We start from the raw sequence: 15,855 nt of genomic DNA, 5'->3' as shown, positions 1-15,855 counted from the left end.
GAATACCAGCTGCAGAGATGTTATTGCCTAAGAGTAGTCTTAGGCACACCCCTTGAGGAGTTTCTAGTGTCACGTATGATATTCAGAAAAATGTGTGGATCTTTGCAATATCCTTGCCAAGAGGAAAAGTAAAATTTCATTGACGAGATTTCCTTTTAAAGACATCGGCACACTTTTTCTGTGGTGAAGGGCCCTCCCCTTTCCACCTGCCCCCTACAAAGCTGACAGAGAAAAAAACAGAAAGGGAAATTTTAAAAATGCGGTGACCGTGGAACTGTAAAGCGTCTTTGGAACTGGAGTTCTCTTGGGTGAGGCAGTGTCCACATGATTTCATTTCTCCCAAGCGGGCGGAGGCTGAGTAGAAGGAATGACCCTCTCTCTGTAACCAATCCTTGGGGCTCCTGTGAAACAGATCTGCTTGCACCCTTAACTCGCTCTTTTCTTTTGGCTGGAAGGCTTGTTAGGGTTTGTGAGAGGAGGTTCAGGACCTTGAGTTTGAGAGGGGACCAGGGATGTGACCTGAGTATGACAGATGGTACCTTCTTGTATTGTGATGACCTTTCGGTCACATGTGATCTGGGGCTTGATTATCAACTGTAATCCCGCCTGATACAGATAACACTGAGGGAAACTTCTGGCTGAGTGTTGATGCCACTGGCTGTGTCTGGGACTGAGCTGAGTTCCCTCTTTCTGGGCTCAACTGCAGAGATTAGGCCTGTGGGGCAGGAGTCCTTTGTTGAGGTTCCAAGATAAGAACTCTGGGGACACACAGTGGTGGCCTGTGCTCCTGGCCCCGCCCCGGCATGTTCGGTGGTATTGGAGTCAGGCAAGCCTGGTTCAGGCTGGGGACCCCAGTCCAGGATGGTTGCTGGGAGGGGAGTGGCCTCCAGCCTTCTTTGAAGGGAGAGGGTTAGTCTACATGCCATAAATTATAGATATTCCTCCTTCACCTCCACACAGGGGACCTCCCAGGAACAGAGCTGTTATTTCCATCCTGTCCCTTCCTAGCCACTCCCTCCCTGGTGCCCAGCCTCACTTAGCGTCCTGGCAGGGAGACGGGGCAGCATCTGGAGGTTCAGCCTCTGATTTTGCATTAACCTGGCTGTGAGGTCATGGAAGGAGGAACCACACAAGCTGTGTGTGTGGGAATTGCTCCCTGCTGTACAGCTCTCATGGGCCAGGTCTGCTCAGGAGGATGGCCGCAGACCCAGAGAGAAAAGCGTTTTGAAGTTGACCAGCACCCCCATCTTCTCCGTGCCACCTGGCTGCAGAGCACCGTGGACAGAGTAGCTTCCTGAAATTGGGATTTATGTCAAACTTGTATATAAGAGCACCTAGAAATGTTCCTTTCATAGTTAAAGACAAGCAGATTTAGGAAAGAAACTTCTCTAGAACACATTGTGACATGTCCATCATAGGAGGTCTGGGGGTACAGACTCAAGGAGGGCCTGTTGGATGGTTGCCCCCCGGCCCCCATCAGTACCATCTGTGAAACCCTGGATCTTCTTGTTTTTGTAACAAAGTAGACACTGATTATGCGTGACTTTTTAATATTTGGGAGCTGAAAGTCTCAAAACATTAAAAAAGTGTTTTTAAAAAGTTTAAGGTGTGGGGCTTCCCTGGTGGTGCAGTGGTTGAGAGTCCGCCTGCCGATGCAGGGGACACGGGTTCGTGCCCCGGTCTGGGAAGATCCCACATGCCGTGGAGCGGCTGGGCCCGTGAGCCACGGCCGCTGAGCCTGCGTGTCCGGAGCCTGTGCTCCGCAACGGGAGAGGCCACAATAGTGAGAGGCCCGCATACCGCAAAAAAAAAAAAAAAAAAAAAAAAAATGTTTAAAACATCAAGCAAATAGATGAACTAAACAAATTCTAAATAAAAAAGGGAAATTTACATGTGTAGGAATGTGTATCTTGTCTCTCCTTAACCTGACAGGACCAACTCCTGGCTCCTTTCAGTAGTTCCTGTATTGCTGTGTTCTCTACGTTTAAATATTCTACAGCATTTGTGCAATTTTGCTACTGATTAATTTCCTAAGAGCCTTACGGTCTGGAGTTCATCTGGTCTGCTGATTTCATGGTTCTTAGAGAAACAGTTTTTTCCTCATACTTCCATGTCATGAGGGCCTTGCAAGGACAATCTCAACAGCCTTCTCCTCTGTAGTTTTCTCCCCGAGAGGAGAAGGACATGATCTGTTCTGTCATTTCTCCAGGCCTGGCCGAGTGGTGGTGAGAGCTTGGAGTTGGATGGGCCAGGCCATTTTTTAAAAATTAATTTTTATTGGAGTATAGTTGTTTATAATGTTGTGTTAGTTTCAGGTGTACAGCAAAGTGAATCAGTTATATATAGACATATATCCACTCTTTTTTAGATTCTTTTCCCATATAGGTCATTACAGAGTATTGAGTAGAGTTCCCTGTGCTGTACAGTAGGTTCTTATTAGTTATCTATTTTATATGTAGTAGTATGTATATGTCAATCCCAATCTCCCAATTTATCCCTTCCCTGTCCCTCTCCCCCTTGGTAACCATAAGTTTGTTTTCTACAGCTGTAACTCTTTTTCTGTGTTATAAATAGGTTCATTTGTACCACTTTTTTAGATTCCACATATAAGTGATATCATATGATATCTTTGTCTTTCTCTGTCTGACTTACTTTACTCAGTATGACAATCTCTAGGTCCATCATGTTGCTGCAAATGGCATCATTTCATTCTTTTCTATGGCTGAGTAATATTCCATCGTGTGTGTGTGTGTGTGTGTGTGTGTGTGTGTGTGTGTGTGTGTGTGTGTGTGTGTGTGTGTAGCACGTCGTCTTTATCCATTCCTCCATTGATGGTTGTTTCCATGTCCTGGCTATTGTAAATAGTGCTGCAGTTAACACTGGGGTACATGCATCTTTTTGAATTTTGATTTTCTCCGGATATATGCCCAGGAGTGGGATTGCTTGATCATATGGTAGCTCTGTTTTTAGTTTTTTAAGGAACGTCCATACTGTTCTCCATAGTGGCTGCACCAATTCACATTCCCACCAACAGTGTAGGAGGCTTTCCTTTCCTCCACACCCTCTCCAGCATTTATTGTTTGTAGATGTTTTGGTGATGGCCCTTCTGACCGGTGTGAGGTGATACCTCATTGTAGTTTTGACTGGCATTTCTCTAATAATTAGCAACGTTGAGCATCTTTTCACGTGCCTCTTGGCCATCTGCATGTCTTCTTTGGAGAAATGTCTATTTAGATCTTCTGCTCATTTGATTGGGTTGTTTGTTTTTTTGATATTGAGATGCATGAGCTGTTTATTTTGGAGATTAATCCCTTGTCGGTTGCTTCATTTGCAAATATTTTCTCCCATTCTGTGGGTTGTCTTTTTGTTTTGTTTACGGTTTCCTTTGCTGTGCAAAAGCTTTTAAGTTTAATTACGTCCCATTTGTTTATTTTTGTTTTTATTTTCATTACTCTAGGAGGTGAATCAAAAAAAGGTCTTCCTGCGATTTGTGTCAGAGAATGTTCTGCCTGTTTTCCTCTAAGAGTTTTACAGTATCTGGTCTTACACTTAGGTCTTTAATCCATTTTGAGTTTATTTTTGTATATGGTGTTACAGAATGTTCTGATTTCATTGTTTCACATGTAGCTGTCCAGTTTTCCCAGCACCACTTATTGAAGAGGCTGTCTTTTCTCCACTGTATATCGTTGCCTGCTTTGTCATAGATTAGGTGACCATAGGTGCATGGGTTTATCTCTGGACTTTCTATCCTGTTCCACTGACCTATATTTCTTTTTTTGTGCCAGTACCATACTGTTTTGATTACTGTAACTTCGTAGTATAGTTTGAAGTCAGGGAGCCTGATACCTCCAGCTCTGTTTTTCTTTCTCAAGATTGCTCTGGCTATTTGGGGTCTTTTGTGTTTTCATACAAATTGTAAAATTTTTTGTTCTAATTCTGTGGAAAATGCTATTGATAATTTGATAGGGATTGCACTGAATCTGTAGATTGCTTTGGGTAGTATAGTTATTTTCACATTATTGATTCTTCCAGTCCAAGAACATGGTATATCCCTCCATCTGTTTCTGTCATCTTTGATTTCTTTCATCAGTGTCTTATAGTTTTCTGAGTACATACAGGTTTTTTGCCTCCTTAGGTAGGTTTATTCCTAAGTATTATATTCTTTTCTTTTGCAATGGTAAATGGGATTGTTTCCTTAATTTCTCTTTTGGATCTTTCATTGTTACTCTATAGGAATGCAAGAGATTTCTGTGTGGTAATTTTGTGTGCTGCAACTTTACCAAATTTATTGATGGGCTCTAGTAGTTTTCTGGTAGCGTCTTTAGGATTTTCTATGTATAGTATCACGTCATCTGCAAACAGGGACAGTTTTACTTCTTCTTTCCAATTTGGATTCCTTTTACCTCTTTTTCTTCTCTGATTGCTGTGGCTAGGACTTCCAAAACTATGTTGAATAAAAGTGGTGCGAGTGGACATCCTTGTCTTGATCCTGGTCTTAGAGGAAATGCTTTCAGTTTTTCACCCTTGAGAAGGATGTTTGCTGTGGGTTTGTCATATATGGCTTTTATTATGTTGAGGGCCAGGCCACGTTGGATGAGAGCTGAACAGTAGATAATCCACTGGCCTAGGCTGATTCTGGCCAGCAATGGGAAGTCCCACTTCATGTCCTACTTTAAAGCTCTTTGCCAGGAACACACAGTAAACTTTTCATTTGTATTGGTTAAGCTCCAAGAACCAGTACCCGTTTGGGGAATTGAAATGAGCCCGGCAGGTACAAGGAAGCTGCACTTTGCCAACCAGATTCTATTCTGTCTCCAAACTTACAAGACGCAGCAGTAACCCAGAGCTGGAATCTCAGGGGAATGGGTAATGCTGATGGAAAATACATACACATCTAATACGAAACACACTTGTATCAATATTAACATGCAGAATCCTATATTGAGGGGTATTTTTGTAGTCCAATCCTAATTTTACCTCTTTGGAGTATGACTTTGAAATGTCACCTAACAGTTTTTTGAATCTCTTTCTTCATTTGTAAAATTGGAATATCAGGCTTACTCATCTCAGTGGGTGGTTATGAGAATCAAATGAGGGGATGTATATGAACTGATATGCATTAATAGTTGCTAATGATGATATACTTCCTATGGAATGTTATTTCTTGAATCTTATATCTTTCTAATATATCCCTAGACCTGTAAGTTACAACTGGTTCTTTTTCTACTTGTGCAACAAGTGAAATCTTGTATTGGGTTCCTCAAAGTATGAATGGGTTCTTGGAATCACCCAGTTTTGTAAAAGATGGCTCAATCTCTCTCTTGTCATTTGCCCAACAGTGTGCCATGTAAAAAATGTGTGGTGGTTGGTAATGGTGGAGTTTTGAAGAATAAGACGTTAGGAGAAAAAATTGACTCCTATGATGTAATAATAAGGTAAATATATCTTCTACTTGCTAACCTGGAATTGTTTCAAAAGAGTATAGTTTCCTGCTTTAATACCGCTGTGTTTTAAAAGGAAGTAGAGTCGCTGTAGTATGTTTAAGTACATTACACATTACTCGAGTTGTTGGCTGGAGTAGGCCTAGATTTCAGGTCATTTATTTAGCAAATATTTATGAAATCCCCTTAATATGCCAGGCACAGTTCTAGGGGGATATAGCAGTGAAAAAGAATAATATTCTTGCTCCCCGTGGAGCTTACATTCTAATGAGGGGAAGAAAACAGTAATTAAGGAAATGTAGTAATAAATGCCATGCAAACAATTAAAACATGTGTGATAGAGAATGACTGAGTGGCTGTTTTTGAATTGATGACTGTTTTGAAGGGAAGACATCTCAACTGGACCTAAGACCACACAGTACCGGCCGTATGAAGACTAGGGAATACAGACAGAGAGGATGTTTACTGCAGGTCTCCAGGAGGGTATGATGCTAGGTTTAAGAGCAGCAGCAAGAAAACCAGTGAGGTTGGAGGGCAGCAGGCTGGGGAGGTGGTGCAATTGGCAGCCGAAGAGGTAGGTAAGGAGCAGGCTGTGTAGGACTTTGTAAACTACGATTAGAGCTTGCGTTTTATGTTAACAGAAAACTTTTGAAAATTGTTAAGCAAGAGAGCAACTCTATCTGGTTATGTCTTTAAAATACCCTGGTGATGGCATGGACAATGAAACAGGAAGGACAAGCTGTGGAAACAAAGAGGCCAGTTAGGTTGCTGCATTTGGGTAGAGAATGGTGGCTTGCAACAGGATTGTCATGGTGTGGAAGGAGATAAGGGGCTAGACTGAGGCATGTTTTAGAGGTAGAGTTATCAGGATGTTCTGATGCATTAGATGTGAGCAGAGATGGGAATAAAGGAATGCAGGATACCTCCTCCTAGGTTTTCAGCTTAAGAGATTGGCTGGATAGTGGTACCATTCATTGAATTGGGGAGGACTAGGGTAGGAACAGGTTTAGAGGAGAATCAAGATTATTGTTTGAACATACCAGGTTTGATATGCTTACTAGATTTGCAGTGGGTAAGTCAAAGTAGGCAGTTAGATAAACAGGTTAAAATCTTCATTGCGAACAGCCTGTAAGTTGTACTTAAACCATGGACCGCGTGAGATTTCCCAGGGAGAGACAGAGAAGAGGGCCCAGGACTGAGCTTTGAAGTAGTCAAAACTTAAAGGTTGAGCAAAGAAAAAGGAGTTAAAGAGTTGGAGAGGATCTACCAGTGAGGTAGGAAGAAAGACAGGAGAAGGTGATCACAAAAGCCAAGAGAGCACAGTGTTTTAAGACAGGGAGGTTTCAAGCATGACAAAGGCTGGTGAGAGGTCATGTAAGATAAGGACAGAGTTCACCATTGGACTGGCAAGCTGAAGCTCACTGTTACTCTTGACAGAAGACTTGGAGGCACGGTGCGGGGGAGAAGCCCAAGTGGGGTGGTTTGAGGAGAGAATGACAGGTGAGAAAGTGGAGAAACCAGTAGAAGCAACTCTTTAGAGAAATTTCACTGTGGAGTTGAGAAATGAGATAGTCGCTGGAGATGATTATGGACTCAAAGGAGATTTTCTATTTTGTTTCCTTTTATAAAGATAGATTCTAAAGCATATTAGTAAACTGATGGAAATGAATAAGGAGGTTGGTGTGGTAACAAGAGAGGGGATGGGGTCCAAACACCAGTGTGGTTATCTCTGCAGTGGAAGGGAAAGCTGGGATTGTGGTTACAGCTACCAAGTCCCGTAGATATAATGGTGGGGAAATGCGGACATTTTGAGTTCTGTTTTCTCATTGAAAGGGTGAAGTCAGGTCATCATCCGGCATAAAGTTTGTGTGTGTTGGGAATGGCTATGAATAGTCTTCTGTAGAGTGGGAAAGCTTCGCGCTGGGCAATGCATTAGGATGACCTGGCAGTGCTTGGGCATTTTGCTGGGTTACAAGCTGAGGGTTTCTGCATAACGTGGTCACCTTATTTTCTGTGGATTATTCACTTTGAGGAAGCTGTGAAAATTTATCCACAAAACAATGTTGAAGCACTCACAAATTTCTTTATAATTGTCTAAAATCTGGTCACCTAGAACCACACCAGGCCCTTGTGGGAAAATGCCATTAAAGACATTATGAAAGTCATTTCAGGTGTTACTAAGGCTGCCTTATATCACAGTCAGTGGCAAAGGGTCAAACAGTATTTATCTCCTAGGGGACAGTGTTTTGGGAACAGTGCATTCCTTTTCATAGCACACCTTCATGGTGTGTGCATAAATAGTATGTCTAACCTTGGCTTTGAGTATCCACAAACCCAACACTGGATCCTTTGTGGTTCTTTGGTTCACACCAGAGATAGTCATTCATTTGGTTGTGCTTGGGTATAAATATAGCAATTTTATCTTGTTACTTTATTTCAGAGCACAACAATTTTGGTGGGTTTTCAAATCACCTTAACTGTGACTCTTGCCTGTCAGTCACTGAGACACACGTCCACCTGCTACATGATTGTGTAACCCTGGGCAAGTAACTTTCTCTCTATGTACATTGGGGCCCTCATCTGCAAACACAAGGGGTTTTGTCTGGATGTCCTGCCACATCTCTTTTAGCTTGAGTATTCTGTGGTTTTATGTTCCCATTTGTTTCATTTTGTCTTCAATTTTTCTGGAGGTAAGAATGAATTATCAGGTCCCCACAGTTAATTTTCAAACACAAATGAATGTTTCTGCCTTTGATCAAACAGCTGTTTCACGAAAGGGAGTTATTTCCTTGGCTGTTACGTGTGAAAGATTGACGGATTGCCGTGTGGCTTTAGAGCCCTGGCTACACGGCCGACAATGTTTGTCCATCTCTGAAAGCTCTGAGAACTGTGATGGACGTGACCTGTACTGCACTTGGTCTACATATCTTGTGTGTTTTACTACCCACAGAATGAATAATGGTCCTATTTTAGGACATGAAGAGGAAGTTGGGAGAAGGACTACCTTCCGACTTTTTTATCCAGAATCTGTTTTTTCAGATCCCAATCACAATGATCCTAATACTACGGTGATTCTCACTGTTTTTAAGCCGCTTGATTTAAAGTGGCTGTGGGAATTGTTGACAGGTGGCAAAATAGTAAGTTGGCAAAATTGATCTGGCTTCCAATTACCTTCATTTTTTTTTCATTAAAAAAAAGAGACAACAACAAGTTGTATTTTCTGTTTTCTTACTTTATTTCAGAACACTAATGGTTTTTGGAAGAAACCAGCATTAAATCTGATCTATAAACCGTATCAAATCAGAATATTAGATCCTTTCATTATCAGAACAGCAACTTATGAACTGCTTCATTTCCCAAAAGTGTTTCCCAAAAATCAGGTATGTATTTTCCTTTGCAGTTTCAAACTAAAGACCTCACAGGGGTGGGACAGAGGGTCCTTGGGGCTCTTGGAAACTGGATGAGAACCACAACTCGTGAGGTGGCTTCACTCACGCCTGGGTTAGTGAAATCACATTACCTTTGGATTTTAGCTTTATGTTTTTCATGTTGCAAGGAAAAGAACCTTAAGTGGGGGGGGGTTTCTGCCATTAATTAATTAATTAATTATTTTTGGCTGTGTTGGGTCTTTGTTGCTGCCCACTTGCTTTCTCTAGTTGCGGCAAGCAGGGGCTACCCCTCCTTGGGGTGCGCGGGCTTCTCATTGTGGTGGCTCCTCTTTGTTGCGGAACACAGGCTCTAGGTGCGTGGGCTTCAGTAGTTGTGGCTTGTGGGCTCAGTAGTTGTGGCGCACAGGCTTAGTTGCTCCGCGGCATGTAGGATCTTCCTGAACCAGGGCTCGAACCCGTGTCCCCTGCATTGGCAGGTGGATTCTTAACCACTGCGCCACCAGGGAAGTCCTTAATTCTTTTTAATTATAAGGAATCTCATTGACTCTGACTCTTGCAGCCCTGTTTGTCTGCATTCCCTAGGGAAAAAATAGTCTTTAGACCCATACAGTGGCAGGCTATGTTTTTCACTTGAAGCTTGAGTAACTGTGTAATGTGATATCTCAGCTGAAATGAGGCTTTCTCTTTTGTAATTGGGTAAAATCCAAAGAAATAAACACGTATTTTGTATCTTTTCTTCAGCATGATAAAGAAATTCTAAAATATTACATGCTTAAAATCAAACAGCTTTTACAAAGGAGTGTTTTTTAAAAAAGGAAATCATCCTTTTCTCTTCTCTCCATAACTCAGATTATCTCCCAAGCTTTATTGCCTTTTATATCCTTCTAGACTCTTGTCTATGCATTTACAAACACAAGCACTGTTTTTTTTTAAGTTAATTTTTATTGGAGTATAGTTGCTTTACAATGTGTTAGTTTCTGCTGTACAGCAAAGTGAATCAGTTATACCTATATCCCCTCTTTTTTTGATTTCCTTCCCATTTAGGTCACCACAGAGCACTGAGTAGAGTCCCCTGTGCTATACAATAGGTTCTCATTAGTTATCTATTTTATACATAGTAATTATATATGTCAATCCCAATGTCCCAGTTCATCCCATCCCCCCTTCCCCTCTTGGTATCCATGTTTGTTCTCTACATCTGTGTCTCTATTTCTGCTTTGGGAGTAAGTTCATCTGTACCATTTTTCTAGATTCCACATATAAGCTGTATTATACGATATTTGTTTTTCTCTTTCTGACTTAACTTTCCTCTGTATGACAGTCTCTAGGTCCATCCATGTTTCTGCAAATAGCACTAGTTCGTTCCTTTTTATGGATGAGTAATATTCCACTGTATATATGTACCACATCTTCTTTATCTGTTCCTCTGTTGATGGACATTTAGGTTGCTTCCATGTCCTGGCTATTGTAAATAATGCTGCAGTGAACACTGGGGTACATGTATTTTTTTGAATTATGGTTTTCTCCAGGTGTATGCCCAGGAGTGGGATTGCTGGGGCATATGGTAGTTCTATTTTTAATTTTTAAGGAACCTCCCTACTGTTCTCCGTAGTGGCTGTATCAATTTACATTCCCACCAACAGTGCAAGAGGGTTCCCTTTTCTCCACACCCTCTCTAGCATTTATTGTTTGCATAGACTCTTGTCTATTCATTTACAAACACAAGCACTTTTTGTTTGTTCAGTATAATTGTGATTATACTATAGATACTGTTCTGCTATTTCCCCTCTCCATTTAATTAACCCTTCCCCTATTTACAGACCTTTAGTTTTTAGTTTTTTTTTTTTTGGTGGTACGCGGGCCTCTCACTGTTGTGGAGCACAGGCTCCGGACGCGCAGGCTCAGCGGCCATGGCTCACGGGCCTAGCCGCTCCGTGGCATGTGGGATCTTCCCGGACCGGGGCACGAACCCGTGTCCCCTGCATCGGCAGGTGGACTCTCAACCACTGCGCCACCAGGGAAGCCCAGACCTTTAGTTTTATATCCAGCTTTTATCCTCTATAGGTAATGTAGAAATGCATGTACTTATAGAGATTTTCTGCACACTTGTGTGATTTCTGTAGGAAGGACATCTGGAAGTGGAATTCCCAAGTCAAAAAGCATAAATAGTTTAAATTTAAACCCTATTTCATAGTAATTTTGAGGGGAAAGGACAGCTTCTGAATGTATATTTTGTGACTTTTCAGCTCTTACCTTTCCTACGTGAAGTAAGATCAGATTTGTTCCTTGATTTTTGTTTTAGGTGGTGCACAGGAAGACCCTGGTCTTACTTAGAGATGATCCTAGAACTAGTTGTAAGTAGACTGAAGTTCTAGTAGGACACAGTGTCCCAGAAGCCAAGGGAGGGACACAGCTGTATTTCAGAGAGGTCAGCTATGTCAGATGCGGTCCTGTAAACATGGAGGTCATATTGATATGGACAAGGGTAAGAAAGAGAAAGACAGCCTGACTGAACTGGGTTAAAGAGAGAGAACATGGGACACGAGTGAGCGGAGGCAAATCTTTAACGGAGTTTTGCTAGAAAAGAAAGCAGAGAAATGGTTGGAAGATATAGGCTCAAGGTTTTTTTTATTTTAAAGAAAGATAGATGATATGTTTGTGTGCTGAAGGGCATGATTCAGTAGAGGGAAATATTGATGATGAAGAGAGAAAAGGGATACTTGTGAAAGCGAAATTGTTGAGAAAAGAAATGTGATAAAATGGAGTGCACGAGTGGAGAGGTTGGCCGTAGGTAGGAACAGGGACATCTTCATCCACATAGGAGTGAGCGCTGAAAATATGGTTAAAGACGAAGGTAGATTTGGAATTGTGAAGATGATGTAGCTCTTGTCTGATCGATTCTGTTTTCTAAGAAAAATAAGGATTAAATTGACAAAGTAGGAAGAAGGGTAGAGCTGTTGGATAGAAAGGTGTGAAATTGTCATCTTGGAGAGTAGGAACGGAAACTTACTAGGGGAGTGAAATGTAAAATGGATGGCTAGTGGGAAGCAGCTGCATAGCACAGGGAGATCAGCTCCAAGCTTTGTGATGACCTACAGTGGTGGGATAGGGAGGGTGGGAGGGAGACGCAAGAGGGAGGAGATATGGGGATATATGTATGCATATAGCTGATTCACTTTGTTATACAGCAGAAACTCACACACCATTGTAAAGCAATTATACTCCAATAAAGATGTTAAAAAAAAAAAGACTTAAAAAAAAAAGGCTGTTAGGCTTGCAGACAAATTTGCATCCTGGAGTTTATCTGATTTTATTGTGCTGCTCTGATTTTTTTCTTTTTCTCAAAATCATAATTAATCATATGTAATTTCCATGGGATCTGTAAGAAACATTTAATCAAAAGAAAATCTCCTTGAATTTTTGTATTAGTAAATTTAAGGTATATCTTGGTTTTGCCTCTGAAGGCCATCCAACGAGAATGAAAACTTTGAATGCCAAGACCCTTCTGCCAAACATCTATTATAGTGTTTTTCAGGATATATGTACATGTGAAGACGATGCTTGGTTTCTTTCTTTTTAGTTAAAATTTAGTTAAAATTATAATCAATTTAAAAACAAAACTGAGATTGTGACTTTAATCTGTATATACGTCTAGAATCTTTATTTTCTAGTTAGATCATTACCATGGCAATTTGTTATTGAAGTTACTTGATTAAAGCTGTCTTTCCCTAGAGCTAAATTATCAGCATTATAAAACAGAACCATTTTAAGGCTAAATTATTTGAAGCCTTTTAGCATGATCTTATCCGTTAGTGAATTAAGCTGTCCTTACGTTTCATACGTGGGTTTAACATTCTCAGGCTTTGCTTTTTCTACAAGTTGCTTGACTTCGGTGTGTTTTTTAAAAACAAGGCAGCAGCATCCTTTTCCTTAAAGGCTTCATTTGATAGCTGTCTTCTGGACTAGTACTGCAGTTAAGTTTGACCTGAGAGACTTTCTAAGATTCCAAGCAACACTTTATATTCAGAGTTAGGATATTAACTTTGGGGCTTGAACCTTAGGGCATGACAAGGATTTAACTGAAGTATTTCTGTCCTGATTAAATGTTCAGAAGATGCTATTTTATAAGATTAGGTCACCCAAATGTTTTGGAAACAGGTACCTTGTTTGGATTTTTTTCCCTAAATTTTCATTTCCTCCTCCAGAAACCCAAACACCCAACAACAGGAATTATTGCCATTACGTTGGCATTTCACATATGTCATGAAGTTCACCTTGCTGGTTTTAAGTACAACTTTTCTGACCTCAAGAGTCCTTTACACTACTTTGGGAATGCCACCATGTCTTTGATGAATAAGGTAAAAAAAAAAATATATATATATGAGTGTGTGTGTGTGTGTGTGTATACACACAACGGTATACACACACACACACACACACACACACACACACACTTTGGTATAATCTTTGACCTTTAGAGCTGGAAAGCTTACATTCTCCCTTTTCACCCTGTCATTTTACTGAGGGAACAGGTTTTGAGGGGATGACGGCTTGATAAGGGTTTACAGAGATAGCATGTGCTGAAATTAGGACTCAGGTCCAGAGTTCTTACTACAGCTCCCAATCTGTTGGCCTCAAACCCCTGGGAGAAACTCATCAAACCTATATAGGGACCAAGCCTTACCCTAGATACTGTATCATATTTGCACTATTTGAATATGTAGAAACCTGCTGTTTGAGATATTTCAAATTCACCTAAAAGCATGGCCATAATCATACAAATTATTTTCATGTAGTTTTTCAGTTAAGTCGATGAGAAGGTCCATAACATTTTAACCTCATGAAAGAATCTTCATGGTCAGAAAAGTTGTAAACCTTTATACTAGATCATTCTTCTCTTGAATGGGGATTAATGGTGGTGGATTTGATCCTTAAGATTTTGACTTTAATTGATTAAATGGGAAGGAATTTCCTATTTTCCTAATTATAACTTAGATTAGTGACACAGTGATAGGATTAAAATGTTACCTGTACATTTTAAATATTGAACTGTGAATGATTTGCTGTTAAGTATATGGCTATACCCCACGACATGAAACCAGTCCCCTTAAATCTTCATCCCTAAATACTATATAAGCTGAAAAAGTGGTATTATTCAGGTTAGAGCTTAACACTTTCAAATTCTGGTTTCTAGATTTATACCATAATTCAGCAGACTAGAAGATGATGTGAGGGAGCCTCTTACTTTGTGATGGTTTAAGTGGAAAGAGTGGGCTTTAGGGAAAGCTCTGGCACAAGAATGAGCAATGAAAAAGAAATGAGAAGGATAAGTTAAAAATCCATGCCACTTGTTACTTGAGTTTTTCATTAAGGTTTTTAGATACAGCATATTCCGTTGCTGCTGTTGTTGCTGTTGCTGCTGTTGTTAACATTTTGAGATTGGGATAGATGGTTGCTGCTGTTGTTAACATTTTGAGATTGGGATAGATGGTGATTTTATTTTATTTTTCTTCTTTAGAATGCGTATCACAATGTGACTGCAGAGCAGCTCTTTTTGAAGGACATTATAGAAAAAAACTTTGTAATCGACTTGACTCAAGATTGACCCTACAGACTCCGAAGATGATGCGAACAGTATTAGTTTTATTTTTACACTGCAATTTTTAGTTTATTTTTAAATATGTTGGATGTACTTGTCAAGAAATTATATTAAGTCTATTGCTGCCTGGTGCTTCATAACCACCAGCTTAATTTCTGTGAATATATTTAATTTATGGAAACCAAGACATGCTAAGCTATCAGGGAGAGTGAATTTTTCATTGCATTGTTTTAAAAATAAGCTAGTTTTCTGAGGTGTTTTTAAGCATCTTTTTATAGTTACTTCATCTTAGACTTCTGAAGGGATGTGACTTCCTAATAAGTAAGGGGATTTAGTTTACCACAGCAGATTTTGAATGTAACGTGACATTCTGAGAGGTTTATCTGCCTCCTGTAAATTGGTGGGGAGCTGGCATGCAGCGGTGCCTTGAATGTGGCATACTGGAACCACCTCAGGCCTCTGTAGCTCTCTCTGGATGATTGGTTCCTTTTTGTTCTACCTGAGGAACCTGGCTGGAATCTTAAACCAGACCCTAAGCATGGATGATTAGGGAAACCTAAGATCATACTGGCTTAATTAAGCATTTTTTTCCTACAGTTAGTTAAGTTAAACCATGATTATGATGAGTAGTTTGGTAGAATGAAGATGTTCTTTAAGTCGAAAGAAATAGGATAAATATGAAACTCTGGATAAGTAAATAACCAAAGAAAGAATGCAATTCCTAAAATCTGGTGACTGCATTATTTTAAAGAAATAAAGTTTATACAAAGAAGCTGAACTAGGCAAGCTCAAGAAGGAGAAAATTCTTAAAACATTTTTTGCCTGGTTTAATTTATTCATTAAAATTTCAAAGTTTATTGGAAGTAAATTTTAGGAAAGACATGAATGAGTAAACCTTTAAGAAGAGTCAAGCTTTTTCTGGATTTAAATGTCATTTTCATGAAAAACCAATTGTCCACATGATTAAATCGCATCTTCAAATGGAAAGCTTACCTAGGGTGCACCAGAGAAGACTGTTGTGGGATGCAAACAAACAAGCCAGTTGGACAAAAGTCGTGAGCTAGTCGTCTCCCTTTTCATTTTAATGTCTGACTATAACCAAAGGCTATGGGGAGGGAGGGGGACAAGGGGTGAAGAGAACAGTGGAGGTTATAAGGCTGGAATCAAGAGCTGTCAGAAGAGGTAGGAGTGGAAAGAACTGGCATCTCTTGAACAATAATTATCACTGGGAGACAATGATAATTATCACTAACTAGCCTGCATCTCTAAAGAGAGTGTATAAATACTATTAGATCAGAAACAGAAATAAGTGACTGACATACTTGAAAGTGGTGTAAGGGGGACAAAACTAGTAGCTGAATTAACCCAGACCTAGGCAATAAATATGGACTCTGTTCTGTTAATCCCAGCATATGTTTGCACCTTA

At 40.2% G+C, this 15,855-nt stretch overlaps 1 protein-coding gene across 15 annotated transcripts in view; it reads left to right on the top strand.

Moving 5' to 3' along the window:
• The window catches only part of ST3GAL6 (ST3 beta-galactoside alpha-2,3-sialyltransferase 6), a 75,166-nt gene extending 59,324 nt beyond the window's left edge, over positions 1-15,842 (top strand). For 14 of the 15 annotated variants that reach the window (XM_060150712.1, XM_060150717.1, XM_060150707.1 and 11 more), the window contains 5 exons: positions 5,340-5,435; positions 8,392-8,578; positions 8,684-8,821; positions 13,036-13,188; positions 14,349-15,842. In XM_060150712.1, coding sequence (XP_060006695.1) covers positions 5,340-5,435; positions 8,392-8,578; positions 8,684-8,821; positions 13,036-13,188; positions 14,349-14,435 — 661 coding nt within the window. In that variant the 3' untranslated portion in view covers positions 14,436-15,842. Of the gene's footprint in view, positions 1-5,339; positions 5,436-7,895; positions 7,984-8,391; positions 8,579-8,683; positions 8,822-13,035; positions 13,189-14,348 lie in introns of those variants that run through there. The other variant, XM_060150718.1, reaches the window with a different exon arrangement.
• Positions 15,843-15,855: the final 13 nt, after the last annotated feature.

Source organism: Lagenorhynchus albirostris, chromosome 5, assembly GCF_949774975.1.
Source record: "Lagenorhynchus albirostris chromosome 5, mLagAlb1.1, whole genome shotgun sequence".
NCBI classification, from domain to species: domain Eukaryota; kingdom Metazoa; phylum Chordata; class Mammalia; order Artiodactyla; family Delphinidae; genus Lagenorhynchus; species Lagenorhynchus albirostris.
This window is presented reverse-complemented; position numbering and strand designations above follow the sequence as displayed.